This window comes from Ambystoma mexicanum, chromosome 12, assembly GCF_040938575.1.
Source record: "Ambystoma mexicanum isolate Mex_15411 chromosome 12, UKY_AmexF1_1, whole genome shotgun sequence".
Lineage (NCBI taxonomy): Eukaryota > Metazoa > Chordata > Amphibia > Caudata > Ambystomatidae > Ambystoma > Ambystoma mexicanum.
This window is the reverse complement of record NC_090936.1, coordinates 491,420,881-491,443,663: the sequence shown is the minus strand read 5'-3', so window position 1 is coordinate 491,443,663 and position 22,783 is coordinate 491,420,881. Positions and strand designations below refer to the sequence as shown.

At 46.3% G+C, this 22,783-nt stretch overlaps 1 protein-coding gene across 1 annotated transcript in view; it reads left to right on the top strand.

Moving 5' to 3' along the window:
- The window catches only part of NUP205 (nucleoporin 205), a 1,887,652-nt gene that overhangs the window by 1,567,798 nt on the left and 297,071 nt on the right, over positions 1-22,783 (top strand). The window contains exon 33 of the mRNA XM_069628771.1: positions 16,818-16,939. Within this exon, the coding sequence (XP_069484872.1) occupies positions 16,818-16,939 (122 nt within the window). The remainder of the gene's footprint in view (positions 1-16,817; positions 16,940-22,783) is intronic.

The window sequence follows — 22,783 nt, the reverse complement described above, 5'->3', positions numbered from 1 at the left end:
CTGGGATTTCCCTGAGGAGTTTTTTGGTGAAGATGGAGATCTGATGCACCTGGTCTGCCATTTACAAGAGGTAAGTGGGCTGGGTACATCTCCAGAGTTGGACATGTTACCTACTCCAACTCCAGGGGAACCACAATTTTCTTCCAACGCCTGATGTCAAAGGTTGTAGAGACCTTGTGTTTGTAAGCCCAGTCTGGACCAAACGTTCAGTTTTAGCTGACTGATATTCGGGGCAAAAGCCCTCAAAGTGAGAGCTCTTGCTGCGCTTTAACCTGGCTGCAGAGGCCCCAATGTTGGAGATCTGTGAGAACCCAGCTTCTGTTCCAACTGCCAACCAGGACATAGCAAAGAACCGCAGGCCAGCACCCTGGGATCATACGCATTTCAAATGGGTTCCATCCTCTCATGCATTCTTCGTCTAAATCTATTTCCACGTGCAGCTGTTCTTCAGAAAGCTTTTCGCCACCTGGGTGCGCAGCATGGTTCCTCGTCTGCTCCACTTGAGTCCTCTAAGCACAGCGTTCCGGGCTTGACGTTGTGATCAGTATATATTGGGGCGATGCACCCTGTAACTTTAGTAACTTTTTTCTGAGCACTCTGCTCGCTTCAGGCCCACCGTTTCGTTTGGAACAAGTTTTGTCATTTTCGCATGATGCTGAATCCCACCATGGTCTCAGGGCGACTGCAGGCACCAAATGTTGGTTTCTGACCCATTCAGTATTTATTTATATTGTCTCGGTCAAGGTCCCAACAGGCAGGCTTGTGGGTCATGCCATTCGATGCACCCTAAGGTGCTGCTGGAGCATGCTGCAAAACTCTTTAACCTTTTTTCCCCAAGGAAAGGTATCCCTGACATGCGATGATATTAAGAAGTACAAACATCACAAAGGTTCCGGCGGTTCCTCCAGACATCATTCTCATTCGTTGACCCAAGAAGAGATGTAACCGCTCAAGGGTCCCTTTTTAAGAAAGGACACCACAGGTACATTTCCTGGTCATACTATTGGTTCTCAGGCGACTAGGGAAGGCCGGGTCCAATGTAATCTTGATTGCTCTGAACTGAGTCCAATGGATTTGGTACCCCAAGCTTCTGAAGATAATGATCTTTCTCCCCTGGTGTTTACCAACGAGGGTGGATCTGCTGTCTATGGTGGGTCAGAAGATGGACACAGAATCTGGTCTGCCATTTCAGTATAGTTATATTAAATGAAAATGCAAAAACTCCTAACTTTCCCTCTACGGAGGGCATTGCCTACATAGCCTAACTAGCTAAGGTGATCGTCGGTGATGGTCTAAAATCAATATCAGGCCTCTGTCCAAAATCTACCCTACTCTGACGCTACCACTATTAGTAGAGCAACATAAAGAACAGGAGAATTACTCCATTCTCCTGTGAGGTGGCTTTCCACCATGTTCGGTTCAGTGTTGGATCTTTAAGTAGTTCTTAGTAATTACTTTTATCAAATCACACAGATCTGACACTGGATCTTTACAAGTTTCACGTATCCTTCCTCTTTCACTATTCCTTTTCTCGTTTACACATTTCTATTATCTTATTTCCTGGTTCCTTATTCTCTTCTTTCAGACTTAAAGGCTTAATTGTACTCAATGTCCAGCCTTTTGTTTGACTCACTTGAATTGGCATACTCCAGTAAAGTGTCTCACTCTATTTACTTATTGCTGATACACTGTTATGACTGGGATGAGTATGAGTGTTCAAATAATGATAATCGTTCTCTTCATCTGTTCCTAATCTTTGATCTTGACTGGGACGAGTATGAGCATTCCAGTTGTGATTCTCATTCTCCTTGTTTACTTGTGACACTTTATCTTTACTGGGAATAGTATGAGCGTTCTAGTAAGGTTTGTCTATTTGAGCTAAAACATTTGACCTAATCACATTTGATCAAATTAATTTGACCTGTTTTTCTGTCTAAAATGTGGGGGTCAGGGGGAGACCCTCCCACCCCGCCTCAACCTAATCCATACCCTTACCCACCCATATATAATTAAATTTGACTAAAAAAAGGTAAAAGAAATTTGATCATATGTTTTAGGTCAATTACACTAATATCTTCCAGTAATGCTTCTTATGCTCGTCACACACACTCCATATGGTATCTTGACTGGGACGAGGAAGAGCATCCCAATAATAACTCTGTTTCTTCACATACACTTCCGATATCTTATACGGACTGGGACGAGTATGAATGTTCCAATTGTTATCTTCCATCCCCCTCCCGGATCTCCAGTTTTCCCTGTTACCTGAGCTTTTCGGGGATAACATTACTGGGTGCTACAACCTAGCGGGACCCTGCTGGTTAGCTGTCAGGTCGTCTCTTTGGTTTTTCTGCAGTTTCTCGTGTGGGCTCTTTGCCACTTCTTCACACAGTTCGTTTTGCTCTCTCTGGATGAAAGTGGTGTTGGCTTAGTTAATGTACCGACTAGTCCACAAGGTCTTGTTAGTGGTCATGCCACCACTTGTTCCTCTTTCCAGGTAAGGACGATTCATGTCCCTCTCAATACTTTGCTTCTCTTCTCCTCTTCGTTGCCAGGCTTTCACTGCTGTACCTGGGCTTTCGGTCTGCACCAGATGCTGCACACCCTTCTTCCTTCCGTTTCTCGTTGCGGGCTGATTTGAAACCACAGGAGATCTCTGTGTAAGTCACCGCCGCCTCCTCTTGTTACGCTACAGTGGCACTTCCCCAGCGTAGCATTGAAGTCCTTACTTTATTTTTGACTCATGATTATTACTCTTCCATTGTTTTTCTTTGTCTTTTTGATTCAAGTTTTCCATCACATGCACCATTATAGTTGTTGGATGACCATAACAAATTCTGAGTGATTCTTTTTCCCTTTCTTCACAAGATGTTGAGGAAGGAGCTTTAGTGGGATGTGGTTTTGGTAGTTCTTCCCCACAACGGGAGTCATTGTCCCGACAGGGGCGGAGGTGAGTCTCTCATAGTGAGGTCCTGCTTGCCTCCACCTCTAAGGAGGATGTTGTGTGGCAGGCTCACCTCCCTAGTTTTGCAGGGAAAAGCTCCCCCCTGGGGAGAAGTGGGAGATGCGACGAATTGTGGGATTCTGTCAGTCAGGTGATTGGGTCACCCACCTAACCTTGCGCAGTCTCAACCATCATGCTTGACTGCTGAGAGGCTGAGGTACAAGTAGTTAAATTGTCCATTTCCAGGATGTGCTCCTTTCAGCCAGAATGATAGGCCACAAAGTCCATGTTATCCCGGCAGGTGACGTAGGTAGGTTTTTACTTGGTGGTGTTGAAGGGGTCAGGATCCTTTTTCTTGTCAAGCCTCTTTGGGATCAGGATTTTCTTCTCTCCTTTGCCGGCTGGCCGGACTTCAAGAATGACATTTAAAAGTAGGGTACCTGGCTGCTTTTTTGGCCTTTAAGAGGACCCGCTCGAGAAGGCCCTTTCGTTTCCATTCCCACCAGAATGCAGTACTTGCAGAAATTGACTAATACGTTTCCACCATGCTAGCTGGTTGTTCTTGCATAGGATGTTAACCGCATTTTAGTTTTGGTGAGTGAGCTTTGGGAACTTTCATTCAAACTTTCTTACCTCATCTTCTCCAAGGAGAAAGTGGCATTGATGGTGAGTGAGGCCTCACTTGTGGCCCTTCTAAAATGGGTGAGCGGTTTCATGGTTTGTATCCCAAGAGTGCTCTCAACTATTGGGTCTATCTGAGAAAGGACATCCGGAAAGATGACCAGCCATTTGTTGCTTTTGCTGGCGGTCAGGCTTGCTGAGTGTTTACTAAGCAGATTCTTTCTAGTTGCATCCTTCTTTACATTTCTGAGTGCTATGATCTGAACAGAAAGGTTGTGCCTGAAGATCTCTGGTGATATTCCAGAAGAGGCCTCGTGGCTACTTTTACCTTGCCAAAGGCACGTCTGTGTTGTGTTCATCTGTCAGGCGGCCATGGTAGGTTTCTCTGCACGTGTTGCTAAGCACTACTGCTTGGATTTAAAACCAGTTAAAATGCTTTCTTTTACCATACAGTGCTCCAGAGCTTCCTAGTTTAGTCATTGGTTACCAGCTTGCTTTCCTCCTTAAGGTTCCTGTACTGCACTGTTTCTTTTGTCTAAGATGAGGAATGTGTGGGCAGAAGGAATTGTTAAGAAATCTGTTGGGAAAATATTTTCTCTTTTTAGCTTTCCCATCTTGTTAAATGTGACCCCAAGCATATTTGCATTCTGTGATATCCTGGACTGATTTTTGGGAGTGAGGTCTATTCCACTTCACTCCCTACCGTAACTTTTCTTTTGGTGGCACTGTTCAGACCTTAAGGTTACCAATGCAGGATGACCCTGTCCCCCATTTGTCTATGGTAAAACACTACTACATTTCACAAGGCTAGTAGTGCAAGGGAACTGTTTCTACCCATTTATTTTACCCTTTGGACATTTCTTATAGGCAGTCGAGCCCAGATGGGCTGTTGGCAGTGGTATATTGTTATTTGTACAGTTTTTGTGTGCACTCCTGTGCACAGTTTCTTTTTAACTGCTGTGACGAATTACAGGAATTTGTCCCTTCTCCCCAAGGGGAGGGGGGGGGGGGAAGTCCGTCACTCCCTCCACCCATATGGCTAGGTAGGGGAGCCTGCTTCACAGCACCTCCCCCCAGGGGTCGGGTCAAGTGGAACCTTACCGGGAGGGACTGCCTTTGTGGGGACAAGACAAGGACTCCTGTTCCTGTGAGGAGCCCCCTAAAGGATATCCTGAAATAACCTTCTTGCAAATTTCATACAGTGACTTGTATGAAGGGAGAACAACCATTTGTTACTGTCAACTAGAAATGGTGCAGGTTACTTAAAATGGTTAGCTCCATTTGACTGGTACAAAGAGGATGGAGCAGGAGGAGACGCTGCAACAAGCAGAGAGAGAGCGGGACATGAGCATCAGCCAGAGAAAACCCCACAGCAATGTAGTACCTGAGAGGGGAGGAGACTGAGACCGGGACAACTCATAAGTTTGGAAATTGCTTACATTCCAAAAACATCTAAATCACTACACAGTTAAAACCTCATAACATCCTGGTATCGGAAGTGCTGGATGTCTGTCGAGCAGGAGAGTACAGGAAGTTGAAGGAGGCAGAGAAGCCGTGCAGGTGAAGAACAGAACAAACTCTGAACGAAGAGAGGCTATGGTGACATTATCCCAGAGAAATACCAGGTAACCGGAAAAACGGGAGACCCGTGAAGCAGCCATGAGGTAGTAATGGGACTACTCCTACGTCAAGTTAAGGAATATATAACCTGGAAAGGAGGAGAATGGAGTGGTATTGTGAGAGAAACCTGGAAGCCTTAAAAATTGAGTGACACAAAAACTACAGGAGAAACGCCTGCAGAGAAATATTATGAATTAAGCCAAGGAGAAGAGAATCACAAGAAAGAGTTGTAAAGGCTGGTTATCATTAGCCTGAGAAAAGGATAAAAATACTGCTTTATAGAAAAAGGGAAGAGAGGCGCAATATGCCCACGGACACCATTGAGACGGAGCAGGATACAAGTAAAAGGTCAAAGAAACCTGGTTTTGCGAAGAAACAAAAGTATGATAAAACCCTGAAAGAGTCGCCAACTGATTAAAGATGTCACAATAGACTATTTAAAGATCACCTGTTTTTATTTTTTTTATTTTATTTGTGTGTACCAAAAACTGTTTGGTTTTTACAACAAAAAAAAAGATGCACTCTTGAAAGTGGTGTTTATTTGGACTCTCTTGTCTTGTTTACCCAGTTTCCTTCAATGCTTCCTTTTCTATTTGCGCTAAAGCGATTTGTAGAATTTTTACTCTAGCAATTACCCAGGAGGTTTTTTGTCCACTTATCAGGCGTGGCCACCAGGACTCTTCCTCGCGGTCAGAGAATGTCTCTAGGACAGAAGATAGGTAATTTTTCCTGATTCTTTTGTAGCACAGAGCATGACGTCAGTAAATGGTGAACTGATTCGACTTCCTCTGCACTTTTGCACAACCTGCAGGTGTTAGTATTTGCTATGCCTCTGATAGGCAAGATTTCATTGGTCGGTAATAAGTTTAATCTTGCTCTTCGAAAGAATTGTCTTAACGGTCTGCTGGGGAATCTTTTGTAGATTCCCGCTAGCTCGTATATTTTTCTTGGCAGTAGTGCCAGGTGGGTTAAGAGTTTAGTCTTTTCCGCCAACTCCAAGGTGCCTATCCAGTCTTGTTCCTCTAGTTTTTTTTTTATTCTGAGAGGATTCTGCATTAGATCCTCCTGTGTGCAGGCAATTGACTTCAGTTGGTCTTTTTATTGGCAGCCCATAGTGATAGCAATTTTGGATCCACCGGTCTTGATTTCTGTGTTTATCGCTTGATACAAGGGCGATGACTCTGGAGCTAGATGTTCCTGTATAGAGACATGCTGCTGTTTTCCGCTGTTGCTTTTAGGGAGATGAGTCCCAACTCTCTTCTTATTGCCAGAAGTGAGGTTGATTTGGGGAGAGACAACACAGACCTCCAAAAGAAGCCTTTGATCCTTAGCCAGATCTCCTCCAGTAACATTGGCGTTGCCTCTGCGCCGTAGATCAAACACATGACCACCTTTGCTTTGTAGTACTTGAGTAGGGGGGTTCAAAGAAAAGCGACCAAATTTGTTGTACAGCATGCGAGCTTGTGTTGTCAATGATCTCGCTTTGGTCCAGCTGAAGCTTTGCATGCTTGTTTCTAAGCGAGTGTTGTCCAACATGACCCCCAGATATTTAAATTCAGAGACTACTTCCATTTTGAAGTTTTCTAGTTGCCAAGATGTAAAGTTTGCCCGTTTGTTCTTTCTCTCCAGAATCATTATCTTGTTTTTTTATTTTGTTAATTTGCAGCATATTGGTTTCTATGTAGTCTGATAGGTTGGTTAGTTGACGCTGCAGGCCTATCAGTGTTTCGTCAACCAGGGTGATATCATCGACGTAGAGCATTCTTGGGACCGGGGTCCCCCCAATTTTCAGTGGAAATACTTTCACAGCGTTGTTGAGTTTTTATAGTCACCGATGAAAGCTGTGAACAGCGCCGGGTCCAAGGGACCGCCTTGCTTCACCCCTCTGGTTATGGGGATTTCGTCCGATAATGTACCATTTCTGTTCAGCTTCAAACGCATTGATGTTGCAGAGTAGAGGGCTTTAATCGGCTCCAAGATCATCTTTGGGCAGTTTCTAGCCAAGAGTTTTGCCCATAGTAGTGATCTACCCTGTCAAACGCTTGGGTGAGGTCTATGAATGCTAGGTTCATCTTCATAGTCTCCTCTTGAGTTTTGCTTTTGAGGATGCTCAGGATCAAAATGTTTACAATAGTCCCGGAATTTTTTTGAAATCAAGCTTGAAATGGGTCATTTAGGGGTGCAGCTTTGACCCAACCTTGAAAGTCCCGTAGTAAAAGCGTGCCGAACACTTTTCCAATAGTGTCAAGAAGGGCGATTGGTCTGTACTTTTGAAGGTTTGCCCTATCGCCCTTTTTGAAAATTGGGACCACCACCGACGTAGTCCATGACCGTGGTAATGATTTTTTGGCGGTGCATTTTTTGAATACCATGCTGATAAATGTTGACCACTCTTCTGGAAAGCTCATGAGGTCAATATTGATCACTCCGGCAGGACCCGGGCCCACAAAGCTTTTAATTTGCAAATGATTGTTTGAATGTCCTCTTTGTTTGCTAGATCAATCCACAGAGCATTGCTCTCAGTAGTGTCTGTGGGCCCTGCCTCGGATAAATCTCTGAAGAGGGCCATGAAGTGCTCTATCCAGCTAGCTTCACTCACACAATTTGACTGTGATGGTTCAGTGTGAGCGCCCGATGACTTAATCATAGTCCAGAATTCAGAGGTGTTTTTGTCCCCCATTTTCTTCAGCATTTCTTCAGTCTCTTTGATGTAGAGCGATCCAATGGTTTCTTAGCCATGCTTTGTAGGACTTGACTTCTTTGTTCAGCTCCCTTTGGGTCGAATCTGAGTTCATGATTTTTGCCTTCCTTCTTAGGCGTGTCAAGACGACTCTTTTCGCCACCAGGTGTTTGTCATAGTGATGTACACTTGGGTCCTTCAAAGCAAGTTTTTCTCTTTGTCTTGTACGGGCTCAGAAGAGGTTGGTAGTCAGGTTCTATCTCGGCGAGCGAATTGTTGCCAGCCAGTTGCCTGTGATACATGAGGGTTAGCTCTTTTACTCTCGACACTGTTAGTTTTAGACGGGTCCCTTGGCTCTTGCACTCGGTTCTTGTTTCGACCCTCAGGGCACCTAGACTCAGTGTCACCCAAGTTGCTTTCAGCAAGTTGTGATCGCTTTCCACGGTCTTGATGACTTCAAGAGAGGTCGCCAAATTGAGCATATTTTCTGACGCAAATATGTATTCGATTGTCGCTCTTGAAGTTTCTCTCTCCCACGTTGGCCAGCGATTTGGGTTATCTCCGAAGATAGAGAACACCTAGCGTTCAGGTCTCCACAAATTATGATGTGAGTAACTTCTGTTTCTACGTAGAGAGAATCGACTGCTTTTTCAATGCTTTTTAGGAAGCATTCGTCCGTAATGGATTGGGGGTTCCAATAGACGCTGATGATTGCAACCGGTAGCTCTTTTTCCGATTGCTTTTGAGGTCTAACATGGTCCAAGTTGTCAAAACTCCCAGATGGTATAGGGAAAATGACCGTGTCCTTTGAATGCTGATACCTCTTCCTGAGCGAACCGCCAATAGTATTCCGGCCGAAGGGCGGCCCATGGCACTCTTTTTTTTACGCTGACGAAATTACTATGCTGAAGCCATCGAGATGTGGTGTTTCTGATGGCCACGTTTCTTGGAAGGCCAAGATGTCGAAATCACTCAGATTGACACCACCCTTTTTCATCAAATGCTGGTATCCCTGCGTATTCAATGAGCCCATGTGTAGTATAGTAGCTGACTGAGTAGGATCTTCTAACATCCCCGACGGTTGTACGTTTTTGCCGTCAGTAGCGAATTGCTATTTTTTGTTTTGAGCCGACAATGATTTTGGCAACCAGGCCCAAAGTTGCTTAATTGGCGAGAGTAGCGTTTTTTTTCCAGCAGGCTTGGTGGTTTGACTGAGGTGGTGCCTGAGTAGTCTCGGTGTTTTGTTTTAGGCGAGTCAACTGTTGAATAAGAGCCCCCGTTCTGAGGGCTATGGTTTGTTGACAGCGACGTCTGAGGCGCCCTCGATGACGGCTTTCTTGCCGTCCTATCCCCCTTTGGATCGATCTTCATTGAGGGGGTTGAGATTCTGTTGTGCAATTGCCTGGACTCTGTCGGCTTAATCATGTCGAGGCATTCTGTTGGTGGTGTACAGATCTTCCGTTTTGGACTTGTGGTGACTATTATTAGCTGTTTGCTCCTGTCTATGTACCCGGGCGGACAATGCGTGGCTGGCTTTTGCCAGTATTGACAGATGGAAACCACATAGTGTCAACTCCTCTAGAGCTTTTTTGATTGAAGGCGGCAGATCTTATGTGGATATAGGCTTTCGCGATCGTCCCTCTGTGGTATGGTTCAACGCTTGCATAGTCCTCTGATTTTAGGCTTTTCAAAGTGGTGATTTTGCTAAAGATGTAACTCACTGTTCTTCTGTTGAGCACAATGTCCGCGTTATTTCGCGGCGATTGTTCTAATTTCAAGGTCAACGTATCCGAACTTTGCTCTGATCTGTCATATCTGGGTCGCCTGTCTCAATCAGTTGACCTGACAGTCCTCTGGTGTCGTTCTTTCAGGCCGCCCCCTGATCGACCGGAGTTGCTGGTTCATGAAGGCTCTTGGTTGAAATGCTTCTCTGATGCCATGTCCTTTTGCTTATCGTGCTTTTTATGTACTTTTTTTTTCGCCTCGGTAGCAGCCGCTAGGCGATCCCGCTGGTGAGGCTCGCTGCAGCTTTCCTTCCTTCGCTGATTTCTCATGCTGTTTGAAGAGTCGTCCTGAGGTTTTCTTTGTCTCTCTAAGCTGTGTGTTTTTTTTTTATTGTTGCTTTTCATTCCGGGACCTTTGTGTTTCTTTGTTGGCTGTATTTTCCCTCGGTGACCTGTCTTGTGCTTCTTCAAAGTCAGCATTTAGATGCTGCTAAATATTCATGGAGATCATATCAGCGAGAAATTCATCTGCCGTTCTTGGTGATTTCATGGCAGGTTTTTGAGACTGATTTTCCATTGTGCACCCTTTTGGATCGGTCCTGGCTTGCAGACTTGTTTTCCTTGTTGCCAATTTATAGTTTTTTTTTTTGGCGTTTTTTCCAGGCTGGTTTTCGCCGAATGCTGTGTTTGAGTACCTGTTGAATCGTGTAATTTTAAAAGCGCTTGCTTTTTCGGAATCAAAAGTTCTTGGGCCCTTTTGATCCTTTTCGAGTAGGCTTGTGCCACTTTTCGACGTGTCTTTACTTTGGCTCCGAGTAAGATCCCTTTTCTGGGCATTTGCCTTAGTGGTGCCTTTTGTTGGGGAACTTTCTTTGAAGAAGAAAACCTCCGGCAGTGTGGTGCTTCCTCCCGGATTATTGCCATGTTGGGAGTTTAATATGGTGAAATGTTCCCAATTCGGGCCCTTCTTTGATGCCGACTTGTGCTTTTCCTGCTCAGTTTGAGTGCTTTGGGATATGAATGACCTCGTTTTTGATTTACCTTTTTCGTTGCCTGGATCTGTGGTGCATCTTTTGGTCCCCCGAGTCACTCTTGGTGGGCCTGGTGCAGTTAATGTCTTTGAGGGAGTGTGTCTTTTTTTCCATCGCCGAGATGTAACCTAAGTATATTAGTTTGGTGTGCATCATCGCCGACATCGTTGAATGGTCTTTCAAGTTGTCATTTATGGCCTCATATAGCTTGCAAAAGGGGGCCAGCGCGATGGTGATGGCAGACATGATCGTGGTCATGTCGAGTTTTTGTGTCGGTGTGTCCTTTTGTGTTAGAGGCCAATGGTTTCCGAGGCTCTGACGCCTCTGTGATGTGTTCAGGAATGAGTCCTGGTTGGCTCCCCGTGGAGGTGACTGATAATTGCTAACATTTTGGGTGCTCCTGCGAGATGGTATTGAGGTTTCGCCAAGGTCTGTTGCCCTCACGTGAGACGGGGGCTGATGTTATCTTTAGGCTTTTCCTTGATTGCTTCTAGGATCTCTGCATCAGAGAGTTTGTGAAGGTGGTTGTGATTTCTCGTCCCCTGTTTTTTGAAGAAGTCTTTCAGGGAACTGCCTTGCGCTATTTTTGCAAGTGTCTTTTTATGTATTATTGTTTGTATTTTTCTTTGAAATTTCACACGCCGGTGGGCTGAATTCTTTTTGCCAAGCGCCGGCTGGTAAGTGCACAATGTTTCTGGCAGCTGGTGTTCACTTTGCTGTTGCTCTTTTGTGTTGCCTTTAGCATTGCCAGTCTACGCTTATTGGGCGCCTGTTTTTTCCTTCAGCAAATGAGACTGATCAGCTTCCGGGATTGTGGCATAATTCTTTGCAACTGCTGATGATCCGCCGGCGCCGCCTTCTGCCTGTAACAGATCCTGTTCTATCTGTGAGTCTGCTGTGCAGACGCACCGTTTCTCTGAACTTTGGTGCCGGCTTCTGTCATGGAGGCCCCGCCGCCTGGGGAGGAGCCATCGACGAGTGCTGAGCTTGCATCTCGGCGTGGAGGGAGAGACCTTCTTGGTCCTGGGAGCCGCGGAAAGGGGAGCAGGTAAGTGGCGAGTTGCCTGGATTGTGTGCAATTTCCTTTGAGTTCCCTAGTAGTTGGACAAGACTCCCGTCATTTGGATTTTCTGCTGTTGAATTTTGCGCAGACAAAGAGACTAGGGCGGAGACCTGGTCCTGGTCCCTTGTTGAGCTATACACCTCCTTAGTCCTCAAGGCGACGACCGGTAGTTTGGCTGGGACTAGCCTCACCTCCAGCAGCCCTCCGGCCCCCGGTGTGATGACTGCACCAACAGCCTGGCTCGGCCGACTGTCGTTTGTGAAGGGGCTGTGCGCCGCGTGTTGTTGATCTTTTAACTGCATTACTACTTCGCCATCGGGCTTCTGCTTAGTACTCGCCTTTGGCGCCATATGCGTATGAGTGTTTGGTGGCGGCAGTAGAGGTGCGGCAATTACTTTGACTTTCTCTTTTATGCGCAACTGGCTATTCACAAAACTTTGGCGGTGCCGACTGCAGGCGGCTTCTGTGTGGAGTTTGTCTCACTGGCAAATCCTTACTTCCTGGTTGAGCCTTGGAGCTCCGGAGGCACCTTTTTTCACCATCGCCTTCCAATTGCTGATCAGCGGAGGGGATAGTCGTGGGAGGAGGCATGACAGTTCTTCTTCCTGCAGGCCCGCAGGCCTGACAAGGACTGCAAAGACTGCTGCTCCTACCTGTGCGACTAGCTCCGTGGCCGCTCCGCGGCCTGAGGCAATACTTATGGGTCCTCCCACAAGCAAAAGTGAAGCTAGTAGACGGACTGAGGGTTCGCTGGGCACTGGATCACCTATTAAGAATCAAGAAGAAGTTGTTTGCATGAAGCGAAGCCCAGATGAAGGAAGTCCTTCTCCTGTCTTTAGTTGTTAGAATAGTGGACTGTTCAGTTAGGGTACGTTTGGATTGTAGACCGATTCTTTGGACATTCACAGAGGACTGACGAGCACCTTAGTTTATTAGGTAGGGAACACCCCATAGCCCTAGGAAAAAAATGGGGTCTTATACTTATTCTTTAATAAGCACAGCTTTGAAATATCCTCTAAGAGTCTGCGTCATCCTTCTGACCCGCCACACTGCATAGTAGCATGTTGGGTACTACAGTGCTCAATATTTCTGGCCATGTTGTGTGAAGCCCTGTTTTTGTTCTCAGTCATGTCGGTCTTACTCCCAGGCAAGTGTAGGATGTGGCCATATATGGGCATCCTCTTTGCAGGCTCGGGAAAGGGAAGTAGCCTTTTTGTATCAGTGTAACTTGTTGACTGGGGGGCGCTGCACCTTCATTGGCTACCCATGATTTGACAGCTGCTCAGAATTTGGAATGAAGTACCCTCCTCTGCATCCCCCCCAGATAGGTTGGAGGTGGGCTGGTTCCCCACTCTACTCCTAGACATGGATTTTGCATATTAAGAAAGGACCTGGTGCCCTTAACGTAAGATGAAGAGGCCGAACAGGAATGCCGGTGGGTAAGAGGGAAGGCTGCCGATCAGTCCATTATGGGCCAAGTCATCCATCGCAACGTGAAACTCTGCCCCTCTATCAACAGGGGATAATTTCCCCTGTGCCCTCCTTTCCTCCCTTGAACTGGTGGATCAAACTCATTCCAAGTCTTGCATCGATCGCTGAGGTTGTCATCCTTGAGATGCGAGTAGTCGATGACATCCTTGCTGTGAGCCTGGGACATCACTGTTCTATTGATGCCTCCTTCTATCAAGAAGGGGAAGCCCTTGTGGAGCCTGCGTCTCTTGTCCTGCTGCCTGCAGATCCTGCCTGCATCCACGTCAACTGCTCCTCATGCTGGAGATGTTCCTGGTCGTCTTCCAACATTGTAGGAGTTGTTGCACAAGTCTTCCTTCAACTTCAGCCAAGTTTAGCCTAGTGGTGATCAATTTCGTTAGGGTGCTAACTGAGAACACAATAATTGAATCTCACAGACCAGCTGTTCTAGTTGTCAGCTGAAGTTCACTCTACTCCTGCAGCCCCTCCACCTCCAACACCAGAACCAACAGTGAGAGCACTTGTCCAGAATGCGGCTAAATCTGCTACCAACAAGGGAGGTGCAACTACAATCTGGACAATTGCCAGATCTTGCCCGTGCCTGTCGGTTCTGTAAAGACCAAGTTGAACCAGAATCTTTCAATCATCTCCTAATATTATGCAAAGCCTTAACATCCACTAGAGAAAAGTATGCCACCATGCTGCTGCCTGAAAAATCGTCACTTTCTCCCGAAGACTGTTGGGAAATATTGATGCGTGGATCTCATAAAAGACTTATATTCAGAGTTGTCCAATTTCGGTTTGAAATTATGTCACTGACACCATAATAGATTTTTATCAGACTGGTTCTGGGAAAGTTCGATTTTGGCTTCTTATATTTGCGACATTATTACAGACGCTGGAGTTTGGATTCCTTTTTTTCCTGACATTTTGTAAGGATTTTTTTTTAAACTGAAACTGATTTTTTTTTTCTCTTGTTTCTCTTTGATGAATGATGAAAAGTTTGTTAAACAAAAACGAAATCCTTTAATAAAAAATAAAAATAGATAAAACAAGTTGTCCATATACTGCCCCTTGTACTATTAACTTCTCCAAGCCCCATTGCTTCGTAGGGGAAAACTGTGAATAACTTTACAAAGGAGCTAAAACCTCTGTTCTTAGGATAGGTCTTGGACTTCCTAAGATTAGTCTTGTGCTCATTTTGCCTCATAACAGTGAGGCCTATGAAATATGGACTTACATTCCCTCGACCCTGACTATAGGTTATATTGTTATGCGTTTCTATTGAAGCTTTGAGTCTTCTGAAGAATACAGTTAGTCCTAATTGGGTTAGTATCTGGCTTAAGTTGTATGTGTTGCTAAATTGGTATTTTTAAACTTCGCTGTATGGGCAATCTATTTCTTGATACGTATGTGTTTATTTATTTTTAATTATTGAGCATTTGTTGGGCGACTACAACGGAATTGGTTCCAGGTGCCACAAGGGTAAGTGGGGAGGGAACAAGGGGAATGAATAACATTGGCAAAACAGGAAATATACAGTCGAGGTCATACTAGGCCTTGTGCCATTCGAACGTGGAAGTGGAGTGAAGAGAAGTGCAAGAGGTAGGGTTGGCTGGGAGGAGGGGTGGCTAGGAATGATCAAGTGCTGGTAGGGGCCCTGGAGGGAAGTGCGAAGGGGGAGGCCTTGGGCTAAGTGCTAGGGTAGGCGAATCCCAAAGGTGGGATACACAGCCATCAAGGAGGGAGCAATGCAGTGGAGGGGCGGTGCTGGTGTCGACTGGGCAGATGGCCTGGTATCCTGTAAGATTCATGAGGATCAGACCACTGGTTTCAGCGGCAGTGGGATGATTAGCAAGGAAGGGAAAGAGGTGGAGAAAACATTTTTTTGGAGAAGTTTCCGGAACTTAAGGAGCTCCAGCTCAAGTCAGAGAGGGCCAGGGAGGCTGTTGCAAAGCACCAGCCGAAGAGAGGGACCTGCGCCCCACTCTCTGCTTGGAGAAGCGTTTGACAGTTAGAGTTGGAATTAGAGGAGCAGAGGGCTCTAGCAGAGGAGTATTTAGGGAGAGAAAGTTGGAGATAGCATGGTCCCAGACCCCGGAAAGCCTTGCAGATGATGCAGGAGGTCTTGAATTTGATCCTCAAGGCCACAGGGAGATATTTTAGGGCTGGAATGATACGGTCCCTGGGCTTGAGGACAAGGATAAATCGTGCAGCTCTATTTTAGCTCAAGGAGGCGTAGGGAGGAGAGGGGAAGATTGAGGAAGAGGCTGTTGCAATACTCCAGCCTAGAGAGGACCAGAGCTCTAGAGACATTGGGCCTCATTATGAGACCGGCGTTAGCCGTGCCGGTAAAACCAGCATGGCTGCCGCCAGTATAATTTTTCTTTCCGGCACCCGCTCATGGGCAATTACCAGGTCATTCGGCCCGGCAGACCCGGTAGTTGCCCATTCGTGGGCCCCAGAATAAAATGCTCCCCATTGCCAATTAGCCCAATAGGGCTCAATGGGAATGAGGAGGTCGGATGCACCGGCACCATTCATGAATGGTGCCGGTGCATCCGACATGCTCTGCTCGCGGGTGCTGGTACGCCCACCAGGCAGGAGGCACCAGCGAGCAGAGTTTGCTGGTGCGGTTACAATGGTACCGGCAAGCTTAACGGTACCGTTGTTACCGGACCGGCAAATTTATAATAAAGCCCATTGAGCTTCTGTGGAGGAAAGGGAGAATGCTTATGAGCTGTTGAAGCTGGAAGTGTGCCTTCTTGGCAAGGTCCGAGATGTGAGGGGTGAAGAAAAGAGCAGACTCGAAGACCCTGAGGTTTTTGGCCTCTCAGGATGGTGAGGGTGAAGGGCCCAAGGAGGGCGGCTAGAGGGTAGGAGGAAAACAGGATGTAGGTGTCACAATGAGAAGGATCTCCCGTTTTACTGGCATTGAGATTGTTAGCAGCACATCATTCCTGGATGGACAATCGGGAATGAGAGAAGTGGATGGGGAGGTTGTAGAGGGAAATTTTAAGGCAATTTTAAGGAAAGCTGTGTGTCACCCGAACAGCACTGGAAATGAGGCAAGAAGGATGAGATTAGGTGAGCGCGATAGACATTGAAGAGCCACGGCGATAGGATAGGGCCCTTAATTGCACTTGTCTGTTAATTGCACTTTACACCAAACCCTTGATTTCCTCATTTTAAGGCTTACTGCTCAGCCTCATTCCCAAGTGAGAGTTAAGGTAGACTTTTGTGGTAAATCTTTGCAGGTCTACCTATAGAGCCTTCTCAGAAGCCTACATCAGAAGCAGTACTGAAAAACCTTTTTACAACTGTCAAGGCAGCACATAAAAAAAGACTTGCATTCTGCATTGACGCTTTGGTGTAAAAGCCTTGCTGGCCATAAGTACGTCAAAGAAAAAAGCCATCTGAAATATGACCCAGCTCACCCAGTTTACAAAAAGGGACCTACTACCATGCAAGTTATCTAAAGTATAAATTATAAATCACTTAATTTGATGTGAATGCTTAGATCTTTGGCAAGGGTCGAAAGGAAGTGAATTAAACTCAAAAACATGTACTTTTTTCATTAGGTTGTAGATCATTGCACGTATTGAAGCTTTGATGGTAGATGACCGTCTGAAAAAGATGTCTGCTTTTCTGTTCTTCTCTTAAGGCATTCCTGACCAGAGTTGCAAAGAACCAGCAGGCGGCCCTGGAGCTGTTGAGGTCTGGAGTGATTGTAAGGCTGGCCCAGTGCCACGTCTATGACATGCGCCCAGAGACAGATCCCCAGGGGTAAGTTTGGCTGTCTTATGTGGAGCACCTAAGTTGAATGCTGTCCCTCCAACAAATAATCTAGAAATTAACTATCGTGTTGAACAGCTCTGAGCTTCTGCATACCTAGCTGATTGGAGCATTCACTCTCATGGATATGATTCCAAAGTGTTTGTGTATTCGGCACCATACGTCTTTGTCCGTTCCTCTACATTTTCCCTTCATAATGGCAAGTTTTATCTGTCATGCTAATTATGCCTTCCCTGTGATGTTGTTAGGACTTTAGAAGACAATTGTCTGTTGCCCAGCTTCTGAAGTCATAGTACCCATTTACCTTCTCTTGTTCAGTAATTATTTACATTTTGCTTGCAGACACCATACCTTTTTTTTCTGAGATAATAACGGGGTTTGATTTAGAAGGGAAGTTCTGACATTCATATATACTACCTAACGCATATTAGTGTCAATACTTTGATTTGTCGTCTCAATAATATATTGGCCACAGACCATTGGTAGTAATTATATGCAATATTTACACTGCTTGCAGTGATTGATGGACTGACTTTTGTCCATGTAGTAAATCTGTCCGATAAACTTCCGAAAAGGTCTTTCCCAAATGGACATCTCGCTATTTCTCCCCTGATTTTGGTGCTCTTGGCAACACTAGCTGTGTTGAATTTTAAAAAGGCTTGCTCTTATCTACTGTGGTAATTTCCCCCTTAATAAGTCATGACAACTTTATTAGGGTGGTAAACTTGAAGAAAAGAGTCTCTGAATAGAAAGCCTCCCTTTTTGGCGGAACTAATTTGTGGGTGTTTCTGCTGCCTCATTTTATGTGTCTCCTAAAGACTTTACTTTTTCCAGTTGGCTTTCTTAGTGCTTTTACCTTGTTTTTGGGTTCTGAGCAATGGTCACTTAAGTCACCTTACCACTTCAAGCATGTTCTAGGTCTGTGGTAGCCTATTTTGATCCTAGGAAGTGGTGACTTTAAGCAACCCATTTTGGCCTTAATGTGAGTATATCACTCTATGCTTGTGTTTGCACTGTGGAGTACTGTTGCTAATGTCTTGCAGCCACAGCAACACCCCCTGATCCAGGGGCTTGAGTAAGGATGACTTTTCCTTCAACATCACTGCCTCCTGGAAACCCAAATAGACTGGTGCGGGGGAGTAGAGTAAAAGGCGGGGCTGCTCAACAGGATGGAGGGAGCACTTCTTTCTGACTGGAAAGAAACCAAAGAAGGGATGTAACTGATACACAGAAACACTGCAACCCTTTTCCTCTTGGGAACCTGAATGTCTACCTGAAAATTAAAACGGGAGGATGGCAAATCTACTATAGTAGTTCAGTAGTTAACCCAGCTCGTTTGAATTGATACTGAGACAGGAGACCCCTAAATCGGGCAGCACGAGCACTGGAATATCAGCGGCCCCTGGAGGCACCCACAGAGCTGGAGGCCATGTCCCACCCTGTCCTGGGTGGGTTGGCCCTGTCAAGCTTCAGAAAGAAACAATTTATTTCTGAAGTCAGAGCGCATGCACTCCAACTTCAAAAAGAAATTGTCCCAAGGGATGGCCATGCATCGGCTCCACTGCACATGGCAAGAAACACTCCCTGGTTCCTGTTGGCATGGTGGAGGTTGGAGCACCAGAAACAGAGGCCTTCTCCCTGGAGAGGAGTCCCTCTGGGAAGACTGATTCGGGAAACAGCTGGTAAGAAAAAAAATCCTTTTTCTAAGTGTGTGCATGCAAGAGTGTTGCATGTTTTGTCATGATGCATTTCCTGTGAACGAAGCACCTTTGTCCTGGTAAGACCGCTTTGGCTTGATTTTTGCTGGTTCCCATTATTCCCTGGCCTCTTGTGCCACTTGCTCCCAGTTACGCCTCCCACTGCCTGCCTAGGTCACTCTCTATTGGCCAGCATCTGTGTAACGTGATCAGAACACCTCCATATCAGAATGTGTTCCAGGGCAGCCTTGCCCGGGCAGCCAGCGAAGGGCAGCTCCTATCCCCTGTTGACCCTGTTTGTCCGTGTGAGCCCAAGCCAGGAGTTAAAATCTGTCAACAACATCAAGATAAGCTCCACTCATTGATCTGCATAGCCAACTTTGTAGTTCTGCATTTAGCCTCCCCTTCGACATGTTGTGGTCAGCTGCCCTGTGAACATACACTTCATACTATATTCCTGTACATTCCTGAGCACAGCCACTAGGTCCGTCTCCCACCTTGTTTAATGTAGTAGAAGCCTCTGCTGAATCAAACTCACTTACACTGTGAGCTGGACCCATTTGCAACTGAGTAAGCCCTACATTGCTCTGAGCTAATTTATCATCTAGCAGTTTAATCTAGCCCCCCCTTCCAGTGTGCAGCTTTTGCATTATAAAGCTTAATTTTGTTGAGGATGCCCCCATTTCACATTTACCCAATGTTTGTAATATAACCATTGTTCCTCTCCCAGCAGAATATTCGAGTCTAGCCCTGTATTTCATATAGCTGAATATTTGAGTATGGCCTTTATTGCATTTAGCCGATTATTTGAGTTTAGCCATGTTTTGCATTTAGCTGAATATTTAAATCTAGCCCTGTATTGCATTTGGCTGAAGATCAGAGTATAAACCTGTATAATTTGCATTGAGGTTGTGTTGCATCTAGCTGAATAGTTGAGTATAGCCAACATTTAGCTGAGTATTCAAGTCTAGCCCTGCTCTGCATCTAGCTGAATATTGAACACAGTACTATAAATACTCATATTTCTAACTGCACTCTAAACTATAGCCTAAGTGTCAGTGAGACTCTTGAGTTTAACCACTTTCTCAATCTTAGTCGCTAACTTTTGAGTTAGCCACTGTGTCTAATTTTGATGAGAGCTATGAGTTAGCCAGTGTTTTCAAATCCAACAGGACAACCAAATTAGCCACTGCCATTATTTTTATTTGAACTGACTCAGCAGTTCCTTTTTATAATGCCAACTAACTGCCAAACCAGAGGGGCACTCTGGCACACCAGAACACCGACAGACCGCCCTACCTACTTTGCTCTCATCACACACCCTGCCCACTGGGGGAATGCTCCCCTCCACACCATCCCCCTCCATTCCTCTCCAGACCCTCCTCTCCCTGCACCTTCCCATCCCTAAGTGTTGCCCGAGCATTGCTTGCCACAACACCTCCTCCTCGGCAGCTGCCCTCTCACACACACCACAGGCACCCAAGAATCCTCTCAAACACAGAATCCGCAATACCCATGACATTGCATCGCTGCACGTCTCTCCCAATCTGCCCCCTTCAGCCCTACCCACACCCCTCACCCACACACCATTCCATAATCCCCATTGTTCCCAATCCAGTGAAGTCCCTCAACAAATCCACCAACTCCTTCAGCAGGAACACACCCCAACCACTTCAACACTCCCAGGGAAATCTAAAACCCAGCATCATCCCAATCCTTCCATCCCCTTCTGGCTCCATCTCCACTCTCCTAGCCCCTCTTTCATGTATCCCATTCATCCTGCACCCTCACAAGCACCCCCACCCTCATCAGGGGCAACACTTGCAACCCCCTCACACACACTCCCTTCTCGCCCCCCCACCACACCTGACATTCCCCCAAAGTACCACACATCACAAACACACTTTTCACAGACACTAAGAACAGACTAACAACACATAACCTGACACAACAGCACATGGGAGTTCGCACAGACCCGTTAACTGCGCTTAAGCTCAGCGAACGGTGCAAACCACTTCGGTGGTGACAGGGCGCGGTACAAATACCTTTAACATTGACACTGGACCATCTGCCTTTTGAAATAAGGTTGTGGTAACGCCAGACGTGGCCAACTCCCTGCTCTCCTCCCTCCCCGACCATCAATGAGTCAAAGAAGGATTACCTTCATTGGATTGCCTTTCTCCTGCAGATTCCACATCAGATGGATATCCATTGTGGTGGCAGCTTCTCTGAAAACTTTTCAACGTGGGTGTGGTGCACCTAGACAGTTGTCTGTCGTTCGGTATAGACTTGAGGCACCAGTAGTCGGCTTCAGACATGACATTGGTCGTCGTACATATACTGTGTCACTACGCCCCTAAACCTCAGTTCCTTTTTTCTGCAAGCTCAGCACTCTGTTTGAGGAACACTGCTAATCCATAGCTTTTTCATTCGACGTTTTCGTCGTTATTGTTCACGAGTTTGAGCCATGTCTGTGCCCAAGGTATCCGGGTTTCAATGGCTTTAGGGACTGCAGCTCCAAAATGTTCTTAATGGACCCTCATGACATCTGCGTGTGGTTCCTCAGCGCCGGTCGCGACACAGAGGGCTGTGGTTCGTGCAGAAAAATTAACCCAAAATCTCTCAGGGAATGGGTGTTCAAACTTGCAGTGGGTCAACCTTCAAAATCTCTGGTGCGGTTGACCGTTCGATCACCAGAAACTGAGACGAAGGGGCCGATCCTGAGAAGGAAGATGGACACAGAAAAAAAGAACAAGAAGAGATCACAGTCCTGTAGTCACTCATCTTCTTCCTCCTCCCACAAGAAGAAACAACACCATCGACACAGGTCCGATTCTGCGGACGACCCCTGGTAAGTCGTCAGGCTGACATTCAGGGCTCAGTGGGAGGCTTTCAAGGAACAAATGGTAAAGATGTTTATTTATTGTACATGTGTTACGTGCTTGTAAAACAAGTACATTGTGTTTCAAAGCGCCCACTTGACAACCGGGAGGGAACATGGGAGATGAAAAAAATGTAACCATGAAAAATAGAGGTGGACCTACTAGGCCTTGTGAGCATTCAAAATGTGCAGAGTTGTGAGGCGAGTTGGAGTAGTCTGCAGTAGTCCGCGGGATCCGCAGTGAGCGGAGGAGCAATGTAGCCGCATATGAAGCCTACACGGTCTTTGACCCAACCTGAGTGGAAGTTGGCGAGAAAGGAGCGGATTGAAGACTTTGTCACTGACGCGGATCAGTGCCGCCGCCGTCTCAGAAGCACCAAAAACACACCAAACATACTAAACCACAAGCCCCCCCTCAGCGAAGATTCGAATCATGTCGACCTCGCTGAGAACCGAGGGCAGCCAATTCACGTCAACCATGCTCATAAGGAAGCACAAGAACTGCAAGACCTAAGTCGGGAGACTAGCTGCTCACCTCTCTGCGAACCGAGCAGCGTCCCGCCTACCGCCGGTGAGGCGAGTGAGGTACCGGTGGGGGCGGTCGAGGGGCGGCCTCTGCCGGGGCCCTGTGCGGGCATGCTGCAGCGAGGTGGAGCGTGACGGCTGGTCCCCACTGCCAGCGATCGCGCTTCCCGAGCCACTGCTGGAACCTGAGCGCTCGCCTGAGTTGAGGGCGGAGCCAAGGAAGCAAAGCGCATCGAGTGGCGCAGAGCCGGCGATTGAAGCTGGAACGGAAACTGAAGGTGCGGGTGGCTTTAAAGCACTTCACGAGACTGTTGATTTAACCAACATAAATCCAGAACGGGAACCCGCAATTAAAAATAAATGCACTATTGTCATGGTGCACTCGGAACCCAGCGTTCCCCAACACACAGCGTCCTTCAACAAAGACAAGAACCAACAAGATCTAACAAAATCCAAATGGTGAAATAAGACAGAGACACTGAGCCTAGCATATCTATACGAGATAGTGAGGATAGCGAGGAGGAAGAAGAAAGCGACTCGGAAGGAGGCAACGAGGAAGAAAACTCAGAGACAGACTTGGAGGCAAGTCAGTCCTCTGTGAAAGCGAAAAAACAGAAAAATGACAACAAAATCACGCTACCACGAAGAAATCAAATCACCAATGCCAATACCAAAATGAATAGGAAAAAACAAGAGAGTAGTGACCCAAAAATAATAAAGGGTAAAACAATA